Here is a 19574-nt window from a genome sequence, read left to right on the forward strand (position 1 = left end):
CCACTCTAAAACCATCAGGATAAAGGTTTCCGGGAAGCGCTGATGAGACAGGCAGAGAGAGCAAAGTGGTGTAGCCAGCCACGCGGGGGAGCAACCTTGGAGCATTCAGTGAAATGAAGAACACTCTTCACCCTAGGACTCAGCAATCCTACCCCTGGGCAACAGTCAGGAGACGTGTGTCAGGGTGCCCGAGGCCACCGAGCAGGGTCATCCCCGGGAGACGGACATGTGAGCTAGGGTTGGTGTTAGGGACTGAATGGTGTTGCACCCCACCCCCGCAAATTCATGCGGTGAAGCCTCAGTCCTGAAGTGATGGTGTTTGGAGGTGTGACCTTTGGGAGGTTTAGATAAGGTAATGAGGGTAGGGGTCCCCATGATGGGATTAGTGTCCTTATGAAAAGAGAGCTCCCTCACACTCTCTCTCAAGACCCACCATCGTGTTGAGGACACAGCAAGAGGAGGGCTGTCTGCAAGTTAGCTCCCTAACTTTACTTGAGGGCTTTCCCCAGGTACCCTCTTGATCTTGGACAGCAGGCACCTTGATCTTGGACTGCCCAGCCTCCAGAATTGTGAGCAATAAATGTCTGTGGCTTAAAGTCCCTGTGTGTATGGTATACAGCAGTCTGAGCTAAGACAAGTGGATTCTTCGGTTGGAATCCAATGCAGCTCTCATGAATGATGAAATCTGCAGGGGGTAACATGGACAGATCTCAGAAACAGTGAGGAGTAAAAGGGAAAGGGAAGATTTACAGCACGATGCCACAATTATGGATTAGAGCTACTTATACACACAAAACAGGCCACATGTTTTACAATACACCCATATAGAGGTACACTAAACACATTAGAATGAGAAGAGGAGGGGACTAGACATGGGGATGGAGCAGAACGGAGAAAAAAATAAGATAAATCATGATGTGCTGTGAAGTGAGAAGTGATGAATGCAACTCAGGGGCGGGGAGAAACACACATGTGTGCACACATGCACACATACAAGACACACACACACATACACACACGCCCTGAAGGCAGGCAGAAAATATGGATTTAGTTTTTCCTGCCCGTAGCATAGAAATGAGAACGTTAAAGCTCTGACCTAAGGATTTCAATTTTTAACATAAAACAATTGGCAAGACGTTCCTAAACTTTCAGAATTACAGTGAACTGGGTTGACAGCAGGCCCTCATTTCGATTCCTAGGAGGTAAGATGATATACCTGTCTGAACTGACAGACCCACAGAGATACATACACACAACTGAAGATTTGGTATTTTGCTGTAACCTGTGGAACCTGTCAATTTCATTCACAATTTACACCAGCTTCTAATTATACTTAACTGAATATTAACCATTCTAATTGCTCGATGCTTTATCGGCAGCATCTGAAGTATTGTGGGACATCTGGTTTGGCAAATGGGATGCTGCCTGCTCTCGGAAGAGAGCTTCAGCGCTCACTTTCATCTCACACCCTCAGCTCAGCTCTGCCTTCAGCAGGGACCATCACATCTCAGAAACGTGACTTCTCATCCACACCCAGCCAGAGCAGTCGGGGGGACGTCGGTTGTAATGCTGGATTTGCATCGCAGAGGGCTGGGGGAGGGCGGCAGGCAGGACAGAGGGCCCAGGTTCCTGCCACCTATCAGCAGGCCTGGACGGCCTCTTCTCCCACGGGTGTGTTCACAGGCAGAAAATGGCACTTTGTCCTGGCTCATCGCCTTTTATCTCAGAAGCAGCACCATGAGCAAATCTGCTTGACAGTCCCTATCTCTCCAGCTAAAACAAAGTGAAATGAGCATCGCACTTGGCCAGGGGAGAGGCCCCTTTGCTGGTGAGTAAGGAGGGAAGGCGGGGACGGGCAGAGACACCGGGTGGGCTACCAAGAGTGTGTGTGCTCATTCAAACTGCTCCCAGGCTCTCCACAGTCCGTCTGCATGTGACCGTGGTCCCCATGGGCACCCCCACCAGAGAGGCATCTGAGGAGGAGGAGTCAAGGGGAAGACCAGAGCAGAACAGAATGAGATGGAACCACAGTCTGGGCCTTAAAACGAAAACAGGAGTTACACAGAAGAGGCCACAAAGTAGCAGACTCAAAAAGTTAAACACAGACTTACTACCTAGGACCCAGCAATTCCACTCCTAAGCATAAATGAGAAAACTGAAAACCTACAGTCACACAAACACTCGCACACAGATGCCTGCAGCACCTTCTCCATGCTAGCCCCAAAGCGGAAACAATCCCAATGCCCATCAGTTTATGAAAGCATAAACAAGAGGTTGCATATATCCGCACACAGGATGCTGTGACTCAGCCATAAAAAGGACTGAAGCGCTGATACACACCTCAACATGGATGAACCAGCAAAACTCACAGTGAGAGAAAAGGGGCCAGACGTCAAAGCCCACACACACATTGTATGATGCCATTTATATGTGAAGAACAGGCAAACCCGGAGGCACAGGACACAGACCAAAGGCTACAAACAGAGCCTGGGGAGAGTTGGGAAAAAGGAGGGTGACTGCTGACGGGTATGGGGTTCTTGTTGGGGTGAGAGAAACACTCTGGAATTAGATCGTGGTGATGGTTACACAAAGTGGCCGTCACATATTCACAATGTGTGAATATGGCACAGAATAACCAACGGCACTTTCAAAAGGTTAAAATGATGAGTTTTGTGTGCATATTATTTAAAAAAGTAAAAAGTGACAGACTAAATGTATCAGGCATTGTGTCGAGGGAGCCCCCTCTGCAGCAGGACCCCCAGGGAAGGGCTCCAAGCCCCCTGGGGCACCACCGAGCCCCCTCCCCGAGGGCGAAACGAGCTCTCCCTTAAAGAGCGGACACCCGGAAGACTCTGGGGTGCCCTCAAGGCCGAACCCAAACCTCCGCCTCAGCTTGAGCTTCTGAGACCAGCTTCCTTGGCCAGCAACGGTCCACTCTGCACACCCCATGGGAAACGACGGAAATCTCACAGGCGAGGGTCAGGAAACCTCCCTAGTCTCAAATGTTAAGAATGGGCTCTTGAAAGGATGCCCTGAACCTCTCAAATAAATAACAGGCATCTGGAAGAAACGTGGCACTGGTCACTGAATGCTTCCCGTGGGCACCGCTGTTCAAAGTCTGTTCCAGAAGCTTCCCTGGAAGGAGGGAGACCAGGGCCTGAGGCTGTGTGGGGACCAGGGCAAAGTGGGGGCCGCCCTCCTGTGAGCACGCATTCCCCCAACACTCAGCTCGGAAGGGCTGCCGACCCCAGAGGGAGACGGGAGGGCCTTGCTTCAGGGGCGACGGCCACTCGGCCTAAAGATTTCTCAGCCAGACCCCCTCCTCCTGACACAAAATACAGCCAGCGCCACACGCAGAGAGGAAGCCCACGAACACAAAGCTCCGTCCTGGGGTCTGAGGCGCAGTTTGCTGCTCCAGGAGCCCTGCGCACTGGCCGCCTGGGCATAATTCCCAGAGTGACATTTCTAAACCAGGCTCTGGCCCTCACCCTCCACTTTCACCCCTCGGTGGCTCGTGGCACCTCCTCCTTCCTCCCTAAGCCATCTTACCCGTTCCTGAGGCCGTGTTCACAGTGACTTCAGTGCAGCCTCCCTCCCACATCCCGGAGTGAACAGAGGAATCCCACGGCAGGACCCTGGTTCCCGCCTGCATCCCCCAAACTCACTTTCCTAGCGTTGAGTCCTGCTCTTCTACCTGCAAACAAGCTCAAACCTTTGTGCCCCACGACAGGCCTCCATGCCCATCGCCACCACCATGCCCCCACCCCTTGCACACACCCCCATTCCCCATCACACACCTCACAGGTCCCAGAGCTGCTCCTGGGGGAGGGGAGGGGGGCAGAGGCACCGAGAAGCCCCCATGGCAGCCGCACCCACTGGTGACAGTGGCCATCCTAATAGCTGGCAGGCACGAACCCCCCACCAGGACATACCTGACTTGCCACCAGGTATCACACTGTAATTAGTCATTGTAATTGAAGCCGAACGTAATTAATTACATAATTTTGAAGTGTTCAAGTGTAATTCCATTAAAATTACATCATGAAACTGGGGAATTACAAAGGATTACCGACAAAAAGCAAATAGGGATGAATAAAGAAACTCCAGGCTGACTCCATGCCTGTCTGAGTCACACCCAACGCTCAAGTACAGCGCCTGGCACCCCACCTGCTTTTAATAAACCTCTGGGGCCCAGCCCGGTGGCTGTACACACGGGCCGCCTCTGAGGGGGACCAGAGCCAGGCCCCAGCTGACACAGAAGACCTCTCCTCCCTCCAGGCGCTGCTCCCCGCCCCACCCCGGCCTCAGTCCCCTCTGCTGAGGCCTCCCACGTCTCTGAATGCCACTCGCTCAGCCCATCTCTGCCATGGCCACCACGACCCCAGTGGCCTCCCGGGTCACGCCAGGGCCTGGCGCCTGCCGGCACGCAGCCTGGCACCTTCTCTCCCCGCCCAGTCCCTCCCCATCTCGTTCTGGACCATGACTCCCTACCCTCTCGGCTCCATCCTTCGCCATCCCTTCCCCTTGCATTCTGGATCCTCCTGAACACAAATCTGAGTTCTGAATGGTCCCTCTTGCATTTGAGAAGCAGCCTCTCTCAGGGGGCCCTCAGAACACAGAAGTGACTCAGCGGGACTCTGCACCGAGAAGTCTGGGCCCAGGCCCTGGGCAATCCCACGCTGTAATGCACTTATTCCTCCTCTGTTCACTTTCCATCTCCCCTGCTAGATCATAAGTCCCTCGAGGGCAGGGCCATCCTGCTGCTCTGGACACTGGAAGGCTGTGCTACAGCAGCGCCTGGCCGCCAGGGGAGGAGGTGGGTCCGTGGAATACCACTTCCCATCTTTCCAGACCCCTGTCCTGCCCTCCGCACACATCAGACATCCCTAGCCCCTATAAGCTGACATCTGCAGGGGCCGTGTGGCCTGCGGGGGCTCATTCCTCTTGGTACCCCAGGGGCTTGACCAGGATCCAGGGCCGACATCAGGCACCAGGGAGACCCGCTCAATAAAGGAATGAATGAGGGGCCCCAACACTCTATGAAGAAAAATGACTTGTCCCCCGAAACAAACAAGACTGCAAACCACCTCATTCAAACCTGCTGTGTTACTTCCGAGAGCGGCGCACCCTTGTGCGTGTTTTCTTACTAAATGTACAACTTCATTATAAAACGAGCCGTATCAGCCCAAACAAACAGGCGTGCAAAAAAACAATCATCTGAGTCCAGAGGAACCGAAACACTCAACTGTTCCATGATGACTCCTTGAGGAAAATAAGGAGCGTCATCTGGTGTGGCGTCTTCTCAAGGGAGGGAGGTCCTCCCGAGGACCCTTACAGAGCTGCCCTCTTAGTGAACACGGCCCAGCACCACACCTTCATGTGCAATTGGGAACAAATCCCTGTGTCCTGGGTGCCTTTCGGTGATATGAGTGGATTTGAGTCCAGTATCACAACAGGGGCTAAATCGACTAGGCTCCCAGGGACTGAAAGCGGAGGGAGTTTCATCCTGGCCGTCTCGAGATTAAACACAAATATTAGCATCTAACAGCAAACGGCTCCCCTGTACCAGCATCAAGCCAGGGGTGTCAGAGAACAGTCCTGGTCAGAGACGCTTCCTCAGCCCAGCGCTCATGGCTGAACTGCATGCTGGACAGGGCACGGCCTTGCCTGAGCCAGTTCCCTCCCACACCCCCCACCCCAGGCCCCACCCCTGGGCGTCTCTCTTGCCTTCCAATTCCCCCCAACCCTTCCCACAAATCTGCTTTATGCACCTATGGGACATTGAGGGTAGCAGGTGACACAGGGAGGGTTATGTTCAGCCCGATGCTGTAACTGCACTCCAACTATTTATTAGATACGGTTTGCTAACCTGAGTGCTCACCTCCTGGGGAAGGATTATCTGTCAGACAGTCCTTCTCTCTGGAGCTCCAATGCTGGGCGCTGACTCTGAAGTCTCACAGCAGGGGAGGCTCGAGAAAGTGTCTCGGATCTAGCGAGGCCTCAGCCAGAAAGGTGTCTGTCCACTGGGCACCCAGGTGGCTTCCACGTCCACCACACAGGCTCTGTTCAGTGTTCACGTGAAAGGACTCACCCACCCCCAAGCTCACCCTGGGCGCCCTGTGGACAGGGAACCCCTTCTGATCCCCTGGCAGCCTCATCATGACGACCCTCCTTCAGGGGAAAGCCATCCTCAGGGACGGCCAGGATGACGGGGAGAGGGAAGGCAGGAGGAAGGCAGCCCCAAGGAGCCCCCTCCTCTAGTCTTGCCTGGGAAATCCCATGGACAGAGGGAGCCTGGTGGGCTACGGTCCACGGGGTCGCAAAGAGTGGGACACAACTGAGCGACTAAGCACACACTGTGGGTGTGCATCTATCTATACATACAAATGTTTTTAAAGCATCTGCCTTGTCACCAGCAGACATAAAACCAGCTACAATGTGAGGAATCCAGCACTCCCAGCAATGCTTTCCTTCTCTTCTCTGCCTTTTCCTGAAGCCCCATGGCAGTCCCAGCTCCAGAACTGACGAAGTTACAACACAAGGTGGGAGGGGGGATCCCCACGCTACGATGAACTCTTCAGCCCTCCCCGCCACAAGTGATGGCAAACTCGTAGGCACCAACCAAAACGCAGACAAATCCTCCGGGTGCTTCAAACCCCGGGTTTCAACCCATCTTCTAGGCTTCAACACCAAAACCTCTCCACTACACTTCACCCCTCCTTCTGCCAGGGGCTCAGCCCCTGAATTCCCCATGCCCCCTACCCCCGCCATTCCCCCCAGTGCCCGTAGCCCAGCAAAGGAGCACATCCACTTCTTCCTCGTGGATGCCAGGCCCTGCCCCACCCCCCAATCGGCCACCCAGGCTGGACCCCAGGGACGGTGGTTCCTTTCGCACCCCCTCTCAGGGAAGGCCTGGCAGCCCTCACTTCCCCAAATCCATGCAAATGTTCATGCAGCCAGACGGTGACGTCACCCCTACAGAAATACCCTAGGTACTTTGTAAATGAAGAAGCAGAGAAAGCACGCAGGCTGTGAAGGCCACTGCTCTGAAAGGGAGCTACTCGGTCAAGCTGCGCCCACGCCCACGGGCCAGCTTCCGGGGTGCCAAGCACTCCCGAGACGTTTCTCCGGCGCTGACCCCCAAGCCTTCGTGTTGTTTGCCACTTGCCTTCTCTTGCGTTGGTGGGGTTCTGATCCTTACAATACCGACTTTCCCCCGGTTCATGTGGGGAAGTTTCCTCCCATTCAGGCTGTGGGCAGAGTTGGAGAATAAATTCTCTGTCAAAGAATTGTTCTGCTCAATTCTATTTCTAAAAATGTGAACTTTTTGCATTATGTGCCACAAATACGATTATGTGTATCTTAACCAACCTATATGTCACTTGGCAATGGAGGACTTTAATACATGGGAATAAAACAAATGAAAAGAAATACATGCGCTAGCCCTGTGTACCTATCAGTAGCTTTCAAAACACAGCCATTTGAACGTACTCTACCTACCTTTCACAATCGGAAGACGACTTCCATTTGCAGCTCTGAAATTAATTAGCTGAGTGAGCCTCAAATCAGGAATACACAGGTCTGCCTGCTAAGAGAAGCCCAAAGTTCTCCTGCAACAGGACTCCCTGGGAGCCCCGAGTTGGGGTGGGTGCACGCCAGAGTGCAGGGTATTCAGTGGGTGCACTGAAGGTATAAGGCAGGCGCCCAGGAAGGGCGATCAGAAGCTGAGAGGGCATTACGTGGGGTCCATCAGAGACAGCGAAGGAGGGCACTCAGAGACCACCGGCCACCCCCTCTCCCGTGCTTCCCCAGCTGCACAGAACTTAGCTCAAGCTTAGCCTCTCCCGCTCTGGACGCTTTCCCTGCCCACCCCACCACAGTCAGGACGCCCTTCCTCTGCCGCCCTCCACCATCCCACAGGCACACACCATCACAGCCGCATTCCAGCCACCCGGCCCCTCTCTGTGCATCTGGGCTGCTGGCTCTCCCGCCCTGCATCACAGTGCCTGGTGCACGAGGGGGCTCCCTCTGCGGCATTGGCTAAGATGAAAAAGAGGTGCATAAACCAGGCTGGGTACCCCAATGTACAGGGGGAGGAGGGGGAGGTCCCCTCTATGGAGTACCGACCCGGGGATCCTTCCACAGCGGGGAAAAGGTGTAGGCGATGTACAGACACCCTTCAGGAACTCTGCCTGTTGAGGAGTGTGCTCTCCATCCTGTGCCAGCGGGAGCCACCGCGGGTGTTTAAGGAGAGGCATGAGATGATGGAATCAATGATTGGGGAAGGTTCATCTGGCTGTCGCACCTATAATGATTACGACCTGTTTCAGATGGTCAGTTCTGAAACTGTATTGGTAAAGGCTAATACTCCCAGCTCTTGTGTGTTAGGAAGATTTGGCTCTCACACACAACATCCCCCCCCAAAACTAACTTCATACACACACACACAAGATGTATTAAAGTATCAGTGTGTATTAAAATGACAGCATAATTACATACCGACACAGAGCAATGTAAAACAATCGCAAACCATTCCTTACTCCTGACAATGACGTTCAACCATAACCGGCAATATCCTTCCTCTTCCAATTCTACGTCAACACTGACAAATTAGGGTGCTGGGGCGGAGGAGCAGTGGGGGCGGGGGGAAGCCCGTGTGCCCCACCCACCCAGCCCCAGGGTTAGCAGGCTCCAGGTGACAACTTCCTGACTACATATCACACTGCTCTGCGAGGGAAGGGCTCGGCAGACCCTGGCCACGGCACTGATCCTCTGTGCTTGCCCGTGACCATGAGGTCCCTGGTGGACCAGGGCACCTGGACAGGGCGTCTTGGCAGCAGCCTGGGCTTCCTGTCTGGCTCCTGGGTCCCACACATGCCTAGGGAGCAGAAGCACGACTCCGAACCTGACCTTGTCTCCTACTTGGCTGCGTGTGTGACAGCACACAGTGTTATGTAACGAGCTGAGGTACAAGTGAAATGAAGCAATTTCAGCAAATTAAGGCTTCTCCACTGGTTTACATGACCGCTCTTGTTCTCAAGCTTTCTGTTTCAAAAGGGTACAGCTTACAACACCTCTGCTGTGTGAACAGGAAGGGAAGATGGAATTTTATTTGCAGGTCTACGTACAATTTTAGTTGTAATTTCTGCACACTAGTGACCCAAAATCTTTTCCCCTTTGAAAGGTCTGCATTCCATGGGCAGCTGCTACCTACACGCTCGGCGAGGGCACAGCAGAACAATGTGAAACAGAAATAATTCACTGTACACAGAGCTGCATGGGTTCAAGTTATAGGTCACTATCGTGGGGAAAAACTGAAAATAAAGGACATGCTTCACCATTATCTGCCGCACCTTTCAGAATGAAGCAAAAATGGTGATAGGAGCAACAGAATGTTCTTATTTTCAGGGTGAGGGGGAAAAAATGTCTTTTCCAAACCTAATCAAAAAATTAAATGTACAATTCCCTCCAGCAAGAATTTTATTTTTAATTTTCATTTACATAGTATCTTTCTTCCAAGAATCTCAAAATAATGGAGTTCCACAAATACTTTAAACCAAAAAAAAAAGAAAAGTTGTCACAACGAAGGAGGGGACAGGCGTGGCGGGGCAGGAGCTCGGAGGAGGGACGAGAAGTGGCAGGCAGGGTGACAGGAGGCGCTTGGGGCTGGCAGCGCCCAGGCTGAGGGCGGCTCCAAACCAGCCCTTCCTCTGCCAACAGCCCACAGGCCTTGCTTCTGTTTGCATCTTCAAGACAAGGATCTACCTTTGGTGTCACTTATTAGCTTTATATCAAACTATTTTGATCTAAGCAGAGACTGCTCCTCTAAAACCCAAGGGGCAGTGGCAACAAACCAAAGACCCTCGCAGGTCCAAAATAACCACCAAATCAAGATGCTTAAGATATAAAACTATGTTAGAAAACAAAATACTAACAATTCATTAGGGGGAAAGACCCAATGTTAAAGACAGACTACCTTGCCTTTAGGGGGATATTGGAAAAGAAGATTTTGAATTGGTTGGGTTGTTTTTGGGTATTTTCTTTTTTTGTTTTACAGCTGGGTGGACAGGATCTGAACGTCTTACATTTAGCAAAAAGCTGTCAACACCCAAATAAAATTTTAATGACAGTAAGAATGGCATTCTATTTCTCACAATTTCACAACGTTCACTTAAGAAAGAGCTAATTTGTCAATTTGTTTTTCCCTTAACCAAATTCAAGACACCTCAACTATGCATAACTTCAAAAAAAAAAAAGTTAACTGCTTTAACTTATTAGATAAACACAGTCAAAGAGAATGATGTTTTTAAGAAAACAGGCCCCGTGCTGGTATACTCTGGTCAATGCTAAGAAAGAACAAGCTTCTGAGCAAGCTCTGGTAATTTCTTCCGACATGAACTTCATAAATCACAGTCAGAAGCGTCCAGGATTTCAACTGTCAGCTGACTGAGTCGGCCACAAGGAAGATCTGGTAGCCCTGACCGTGGCCTCTCGTGTTTTATAAAAGGTGGGATCACTCACCTTTCCCAACTTCACAAGTGCCTCAGAGGAGGAAGTGGAATCTAGTCAGTTTCATGTCGGTCTCCTACCTGGCTATTCTTCCAGCCGCTCTGCAGTGCTGGGTAAATTCTTCGGAGGATTGAATACTCCCATCCCCAATCCTTTCCAGTTACCTGTCCCCCGGTGGTGTTCCTAAGAACTGGGTAGGGGGAGACCTCTTGCGCACGGATCCTACCAATCACATCTGAAGAACTTCCCCGGGGCTGCCCCTGGCCCAGGGGTCTAATAAACACAAAATCTCTGCCTCTTGCCTGCCCGCCCTGGGGCCTCCTGCAGGAAGGAAAAGTCTGCAGACTCAAATGAGGAAAACTGACACCATTTATTTTGCGCATTAACATCACCCTATCAGAATTTAATTATAGCAAGAATTAGAATTATTTTTATTCAAGAGTTGTTTACTTTTCAAAGGAAAGGTTCTTGATGGGTTCTGTAACAAATTAGATGTCTTTCAGGAAGAGCTGTTTGCCCTCATTATGTTTCTTTAACTGTGTCGCATTAAACGAACAGGGTAGCACACACAGTTTTTAAAGTCACAGCCCAGGTGCATTAGCCCAGGTGTCTGAAAGCCATGGCTTCAAGCCACGGTACTAATGAGGGCAATGCCACAGGTCCCCCCTCAATCCCAGGTAGCCCCCTGCCGGAACACCTTCAGCCCAGCCCGAGACCCTTCTCCTCCACCAACTTTCTCAGAAACAGCTGAAAAGTAGACTACACCTCAGGAAATCCAAGACTTTGACAGAACCAACAGGTCAATACAAATCAGCACCTAAACACCAAATGAAGCTTGGTTTTTAAATATACAACGAAACCAAGGCTATCAGCCGGTTGGGAAAAGTAAGACGAAAAATGACTGGGATAATCTAGAGGGCCCCACCATAACATATTATTGACATATCCCCTTAACCTGGCTTTTTGTTTGGTTTTGTTGGTATTTAAGGTTACATCTCTAGATGTGCTTCAGTTCAGTCCAGTCGCTCAGTCATGTCTGACTCTTTGCAACCCCATGAATTGCAGCACGCCAGGCCTCCCTGTCCATCACCAACTCCCAGAGTTCACTCAGACTCACGTCCATAGATTCTGTGATGCCATCCAGCCATCTCATCCTGTCGTCCCCTTCTCCTCCTGCCCCCAATCCCTCCCAGCATCAGAGTCTTTTCCAATGAGTCAACTCTTCGCATGAGGTGGCCAAAGTACTGGAGTTTCAGCTTTAGCATTATTCCTTCCAAAGAACACCCAGGGCTGATCTCCTTTAGAATGGACTGGGTGGATCTCCTTGCAGTCCAAGGGACTCTCAAGAATCTTCTCCAACACCACAGTTCAAATGCATCAATTCTTCGGCACTCAGCTTTCTTCCTAGTCCAACTCTCACATCCATACATGACCACTGGAAAAACCACAGCCTTGACTAGACGGACCCCCTAGATGTGCTTAGGGAAAGTTAATTTATTCTAAATCTTGATCGGGGTGTAATAAAATGTATCCAAATACTCATGTCAACAAATGTTTATTAAATCAGAAATCAGAAATGGATTCACAATTTCTGTGCCATTATTAGTTGTATAATACAGGTATCAAATCGCTTGTCTAATTATGCCATTAAAGTTCCCTTTTCACTCCACGATCAACCTTCACACAGTTCTCTCAGTGTCCAAGCACACACAGGCATCTGGTCCCTAAAGTGCCCAGCACGACTGAACATCCAGGTATAAACTGCAGTGGGGCACAGGGAGAGGTCACAGAGCCCCTCTTCAAAAGGCTTGGACAAAATGAATGGCCATACGTAAGAAGTGTCTCTGTGCTTTGCTATAATAAGATTCAAACACGGGATTCCAAGAATTCCACCTGTTTTCAATTAGATACCAGAATTGCTTGAGTGTTTAAACTACATTCACTTGCTACTTATACAAAACAATTCTTCTGGGTTTTTTGAACATTTTAAGTATGTTAAAATAAGATTAAGGGTCTGGTTTAAACAATCAGAGGCAGGAGAATTTCAGCTGAAACCAAAACTATCTCTCTGCAGCCATAACGCAAGGGCTTCAGACAAAACAACAGGATGAAATACACGAATTTCGGTCTTTGACAATTACTTGTAAAAATCAGACCTTTCATAGGGAAAGCTACTTTACATATATATACATATACGGATGTTTATGTTATATAATGTATGTAATACATTACAGTGGGTTTTTAAATAATTTCTAAAAATACAAGATCCTATATATTTAATGTTTATAGAAACTTCTTGTTATCGCTGTGTTATACAGTCCATCAGATACAACTGTCTTTTAAATCAGTGAAACTGACATGAGGCCAATCATGTGAACTGAAAAAATATGGAAGCACAGGTAGGAATCCGGCCTAGCCCTTGCAGGATTTTTTACACGATGGATTTCTCTTTTTAAAAAATGTATAACTTTTCCTTCAACAATTTTGTCCTCCTTTCATTTCACTGTGGATGTTCCTTGTGCTTTTACAGATGAGCTGAAACACACACAGATTTTTCTACTGGGAGCCTTGGTTTTTCCTCTTAGGATGTGATCCCAGCCTCAGGAGGAGTTTAGACTACTGACTGCTCCAGGTAGATGCAAAGTTGGAGGGTCCCAAGGTACAGCCTGGTGCTTCTGAACAGGGACCCCTTATGCCCCCACCCAGCCTACTTCCCCCCGCCCCGCCCCACGCAAGCCCTGGTGGGTTTGTCTGAATTGCATACAACAGGGCAGAGGGCTTTTGCAACAGTCACTAAAGGTCTTGGGCTCAACTGACTCACCAGACAGCATTTTTAAGGTCAGCTCAGTGCATTGATTAGGAGAGTTATTCCTGAGGACGGGCAATCTGTCCCTTCCCCACTTTCTCATGTCACTAACTACAGGCAGATGGGGGAAACTGGGGGAAAAGGGAGAAGGGGGCCTCTACGGACCCACCACTGCAAGAGGTGCTGCACAACTTAACCTCTTCCCTGACTTACACTTTTTTAAAAAAGCAAGCAAACATACAACTCCCCCCACCCCCTCCCCCTCGAAAAAAACCTACGCATAGTTTCATACAGGGGGAAAAAAACTTTAATCAACTGATAATGACCCCTTCCCACACACAATCTCTAAGACACTGATATTATTAAGAGAACCAAAAAAACAAAGGCAGCAGCTGTGTGGAGCCCCGTCCCCCATTTGTTTACTCTTTATTTTAAACGGTCCTAGATGAGATACAAATTGTAATCAAAATAATATACTTCGTTTGGGGAAGCATCCTGGATGGCTGGTAATGTACACACTTCCTTAACAGGAGAAAACAAAATAAAAGCAACCAGAAAATGGACTTGCAGCAAAAATGAAATTGCTTTCTTATTTTGAAAAAAAAAAAAGAGGAAAACATTTAAAGGTTACTTCTGCAGAGGTTCCTTAAAGGGAAAGACTAGTCACCATGTAGGAATAATGCTCCAAAGGGAAGCCAGGCACTGGCAAAAAGCTACCCTAACATACAGAGTTACATGAGCTTGTTTTAGAAAGTGTCCTCTTTCCAAACGTGTATTTAAAAGGCAAATTTATACAATGGTGTTTTTCTTACTTAAAAAAAAAAAGCCTGGTTTTTACAAGTCTGGGATAGGATAAAAAACTTGTCCAACTAGTCTTAGCAAGGCCAGAGCCCTGAAACTCCCATACCACAAGACTTTGGGACTAAAAAGGAAACAAAATAGAGCTCAGTCTGCAGAAACTCTTCCTGGGCACTCACTCCACGTCCCAAGGCAGCTTCAAGGCAGAGCGAGCAGAGGGCCCAGGGCTCAGCCCCAGGTCCCTGTGTCAAGCGAGGAGCTCCCAGTTGGACCCTCAGGGACCCAGTCTCTTTATCTTCAGGTAGCAATACCACCACCCTTACTTGGCTCCGCAGGCAACCTGAGCTCGGGATAAGGGGCTCTGGAAAGACGAGAGGAGTCTGAAACGAGTGGACTCTCTCTTCTCAAACTGAAGTTGCACGGGCTCCCTTACTGTCTGTGGGAACAGAGACGACGCCAAGCCCGATATCAACTCCAAAGGCCTCTTCAGGGCCCGAAGAAAGAACCACTTTCACCTTCTAGAACCTGGGCATCCCATAGGCAACTGAAGGCTTTCAAACAGGCGATGAAGTGGCAATCGAAAACCGTCTAAGGCCAAATCTTCCATCCATCACCAAAAACCAGTAGGCTGCTCAGTAAAGAGAACGAGGCTCAGATAAAGAATGTTTTAAATTCAAGATCAACATCTGAAAGTTCTTGAACATGAACTGACAAGGAAACTTTTCATTAAAGTTACACACCTAAACGCACCCCCCCACCAAGTACTCCAGTGAAGATGTAACTAATCACCAAGGAGTGGGTGAGGGCATCAAAGAGGTCATAAAATCTAGTAACTCCGGAGAAGTCGAATCCATCTCTCAAGCAGTTTCTGCCAGGACACTTAAGGAAGAAACCACCTTGGTATTAGACTGGAATGTCACAGTTAGGAAGACAAGGGGAAAAAAAAAATTAAGGTTTGTCTCCTAAAACTCCACAACGGGTTTTACAGTAAGCTCAGGAATTAAATTATGGTAAAAGGGAGCTATTTTTACTAAAACAGGGTAGACCAATTTATCAAAAATGCCATTCGGCTGTGTTCATTACATTCAGGAATCTAATTTACACAATAGACACTTCGGAATAATCTATTTTAGTCAATAAACACTCAAACTCCTTTAAGTTTTAATCTTATCGGAAATACATATTTCACATAGTCTTCTTCCTAGTTAAGTGAGAAATTTGAAGAAATTTCATAACGGCCGTGAGTCTGCTTTATCGCTCGTACTACGCAGGCAAGAGCAGAAAACAAGCATATACAATTAAAGTTGTCAGACTCCGTTTACATGCGTTTTAATCCAATCCACTGCATTTCATGCAAGTCTGCATCTGGAGTTCATTTCCTTTCCTCCGAAAAGTACTGTAGGTCACTATCACCAGTGCTCCGGGTTAGCAAAGTTCGGCCAAGTTTACCTTCAAGCACACCTTAGAGCTGAGAGCAATAGCTGTCCCACAGGGACGCTGAGGGACCCTCCCCAACCCGGAGCTCCTGGCCGCCCTGGGCCCCTCGAAGCCGCAGACACCTCTCCAACCCCCAACGCCAGCGCTTGCCGAGCTTCGGGCCCACACTCCGCTCACCTTCAACTTGGCTCCAGCTACGCACAACATCCACCTGGCAGAGTCCCGGGGCTGTCCAGGAGCCGCCAGCGCGGAGCTGGCAGGTCCCAGGCGGACCCCGAGGGCGCGCTGCTCCCCTGGGTGGGGGGTGGCAGGAAGGAACGCGCTCCCTGGGCACGGGTGCGGCTCGGGAGACGGATGGGGAGCCCCAGCACGATCCCCTCTCGGCGCCTGGGGTTGGGTGCGTGGACCACGGCCCGGCACACTGCTGTCCAGTGGGACACCCGGGGCTTTGCTTTCGAGAACACGATCGGGGTAGGCATTTCGGAGCGGACCCGCCGCGCTCTCCATTGCCCACCCACCCCCCTCCACCCGCCGCCGCCGCCGCGGACCCTGCTAGGAGGGCAGGACCTCAGAGGAGAGGGTCCAAGAGGAGCTGATGGGTCACTGGCAGCCGCGGGAAGCCCCGGGCACGGGGCGAAGGCCGCCCGGATAGGCGGCGGGAGCAAGCGCCCCGGGCCGCGACACACCGCGCACCCAGGCGCAGAGACGGGCCTGCGCTCGGGGAAAGTTGCAGTCCTCCTTCGGCGCCCGCACCCGCGCCCCCGGGGCACCCGACCCCCGGGGTCCGCGTGCCGGGCACCCGCTGCCTCCCTCAAGTTTCCCCGAGCGCCCCTACCCGGGTCCCTGGCCGCGGAGGGGCCGGTCCGTGCCGCTGGTGCAGGCACACAAAAGAGCGGGGCGGCTGCGGGGTCTGCGGGTGGCCCCCCGGGCGCCCGCCCGGACGTAAACAAACCCCGGGGTCCACGCAGGGGGAGCCCCACGCCGGGCACGGGAGTGGCGGCGCGGTCCCGGCCCGCTGACAGCCCGGGGTGCGGGGCGGGGGGCGGCGGCGGCCGGGGCCCGGGGAGCGCGGACGCCCGCCCGGCCACCCGCCCGCCTGGCCGGAGCCGAGCCGGGCCGCGCCGCCGCCGCCGCCGGTGGCCGCTCTGACCCTCCCCCGAGCCGGCGGCACCACAGCGCCACCAGCCCCAGCTCCGCCGCGCCGGCGGCTCCTCCTGGAGAGGCAGGCGCTTCACCCCCACAGCAACTCCCCACAAACTTTCCCCGGGAATACGGCAGGCCGGGGGGCGCGGGGCGCGCGGCCGGGCGCCGCCGCCGCCGCCGGCCGCAGCCCCCTCCCGGCGCAGCGTCCGCCGCCGCCCGCCCGCCCGCCAGCCTCCCGCTCCCCCGGCTCGCGCGCGCGCCCCGCGGGCCGCCGGGGCCGCCCCCTCCCCGGGTCCCGCGGCGGCGGCGGCGCAGGGCCGGGGGGGGGTGGGGGGGCGCCCCGGGGTGGGGGCCGACACCGGGGGCAGCGGTGGCGGCGGCGGCGGCTCCCGGCGCCATCTTGGGCTGATCGATGAATTGAACAAAGAGGATCAATTTCTGATCAAGCGAGTTATCAATGGGGGCCGGGGAGCGAAAGGGACTTGTCCCCGACTCGGCCCCGCGTTCCCCCGGCACCCCCCTCCTCCCCGCCGCCGCGGCCCCCCGGCGGCCGGGCGGCCCGGGGTCCCGGGGGGAGGCCGCGACCGCCCGCAGCCCCCACCCCCGGGCGAGAGGCCGAGCGAGGAGAAGCCTGACCTGCAGCTGCTGTAAATCAAAGCGCTTCCAATATTGAAACATCGATCCCACATTGGCCGCCATCTTGAGACATATTGAGACGGAGTGAGAGGCTGATAGAGAGGGGGCTGGAGTTCAGGAGCCGCCAGGAGGCAGCAGGCGGGCGGCGCCAAAACCCGGCCTGGAGCCGGCCGCCGCCGCCGCCACGGAGCACGCGGACTCCTCCTCACGGCGCCGCCGCAGCCATGGCGAGCCCGAGCCGGAGCCGGAGCCGGAGCCCGAGGGCGCGGCGGGCCGCCGCCGCCGGGCCCCTCGCGCGCGCGCGCGCGCGGCCCCTGTCCGCTCCCCCGCGGCGCCCGGCGCCCAGCCCGCGACCCCCGCCCCTTCCGAGACCCCGGCCCCGGCGGGGCGGCAGCGACGGCCGCCGGCCCGGCCCCGAGGGGGCGCTGGAGGGCGACGGGAGCGGGGCGCCCCCGGGCCCCCAGCACGAGGCCCCCCGAGCCTGGCTCACCTGGGGCGGTTTTCGGGCGCGCCGAGGGTGGGGCTGGCGGGGGGGGCGGGGGTCGCAGTTGCCGACTCCGCGCAGCCCCTCCTGGACCCCGGGCAGAGAGCAGGCGGCCGTTTGGTCTGGCGAGCGCCGGCCCCGCGCCGCTTTGCGATCGCCCTCCTGCGGGGCGCTGAGCGCGCGGAGCCGCCGCGACCACCTGCCCAAGCCCCGACCCTGCGAGAACCGGGCCCACGGCCGCGGGGCGGGTACGAGGCGTGCCGGCGGTCGGCGGCCGCACACCCCTCTTCGCTGCGCCCCAGCCGGATTCAGAGACCGAGTCAGCCGGGAACAGCGTTTCACGTTGGGGGATACCGGAGCCGGGAGAAGGCAGCACTGACCCCCGTGTCGCTGCACCCGTCAGCGTCCCGCACAGTGGCCGCGCGGTGGCCGCGCCGTACCTCACCCCCGGTGGCCAGGGGCCCCAATGGCCCCCACCTGCCCGAGCTGTGCCAGCTTGGGCCACGACAGGAAAAGTCTTGGAGCCCAGATCTGTATCCCCCCGCACCGCTTCAGCGAAACAGCCCCAGAAACTTCCTGTGGTTCAGACACATCGGTTTGGGTGCAAAAACTTGGAAAGTGTGGGTACACTTAGAAGGAAAAGCATGGTCCCCGGCTTACAGGAATGCTAAAACCCCAAAGTCAATTCTCTTTTGATTTCTTTCTTCGAAGAAACCTGGCAAAAAGCACAAGTTTTATGATCGTCATCTTTAATTGATTACACACACGTGTGAGTATGAGTTTCCAGTAGGAATACAGTTCTTTTACTCTCTCGCACTTCATTTAACGTGTAATTAGTTAAAACAAATCCCCAAATTCCTTAATCTTGAAAATTATGTGTAAATAAAATCTGTAGGGAATACAAAATAAAATATGTAAGCGGGATATAATTGCTTTTCAACTGAGTTCGAAAGTTTTAACGCTGATCGTTGGAGTGAACTCTGCATTTTTGAATGAAGGGACTGGAAATGAAAGTCCCCAGGATTTGGAGAACACACGCGCCCCCAAGTCTGGCACTGGCGACCACGAGCGTCAGTTTCGACAACGCACGACTCCCGAGGTCCGCAAAGGGGGGTTCCCTGGGCGTCTCGGCCGCAGCTTTGACCAGCGGCGGGGGCAGGAAGCAGGTGGGTGGGAGCGCGCGGGCCCCGGGAGCCTCGGCCCTAGATGCAGTGACGCCGCGCCAGGCAGGGCACTGTCGACCCCGGGACGCAGAGGGCCGCCCCGGTGTGGGGCGCCCGAGCCCGCGCGCGGTCGGCCGGCGTCCGCGCTGCAGCTCCGACCGCGCCGCCCGGTAGAGGGCAGCGGCGCCCCGACACTCGCGTCCTCGGGTCCCTGCGCACGTGCCCACCCGCGCGCCCCGCGCCTGGCCACGCCCTGTCCCAGAGCCAGGCCCCTGGCGGGAAAAGGCATGGCCACCTCTGGCGACTCCTGTCCCGACGGAATGCCACATCTAAAGATTTCTCGTATCCCACACTTGAGGATACGTCTGCCTTTCCCTCCCATTTGTGCGGTGACAGACAGAGGAGACCTCTGAATTGCTCTAAAGGTGACTAGACAAATAAAATGTGCAGGGGTTAAAAAAAAAAATCCCTCCCGTGGGGAAGGCTCAAGGAAGGATCAGGGAAACGGTTTGGATTTGGTGCAGATGTTCTCAATCTAATTATCGTGTCGATCCCCAGGGTTTGAACCAAAATAAAGTGAAATATATATGACCTGTGT

The 19574-nt window shown here is 53.5% G+C and overlaps 1 protein-coding gene across 10 annotated transcripts in view; it reads right to left on the reverse strand.

Moving 5' to 3' along the window:
- CUX1 (cut like homeobox 1) overlaps positions 1–17626 on the reverse strand; it is a 349990-nt gene extending 332364 nt beyond the window's left edge. For 4 of the 10 annotated variants that reach the window (XM_055562788.1, XM_055562791.1, XM_055562787.1 and 1 more), the window contains exon 1: positions 15728–16067. In XM_055562788.1, the coding sequence (XP_055418763.1) occupies positions 15728–16057 (330 nt within the window). In that variant the 5' untranslated portion in view covers positions 16058–16067. Of the gene's footprint in view, positions 1–15727; positions 16068–17329 lie in introns of those variants that run through there. The other 6 variants (XM_055562796.1, XM_055562795.1, XM_055562794.1 and 3 more) reach the window with 6 other exon arrangements.
- Between the last annotated feature and the right edge of the window lie 1948 nt (positions 17627–19574).

This window comes from Bubalus kerabau, chromosome 23 (genome assembly GCF_029407905.1).
Source record: "Bubalus kerabau isolate K-KA32 ecotype Philippines breed swamp buffalo chromosome 23, PCC_UOA_SB_1v2, whole genome shotgun sequence".
Classification (NCBI taxonomy): domain Eukaryota; kingdom Metazoa; phylum Chordata; class Mammalia; order Artiodactyla; family Bovidae; genus Bubalus; species Bubalus kerabau.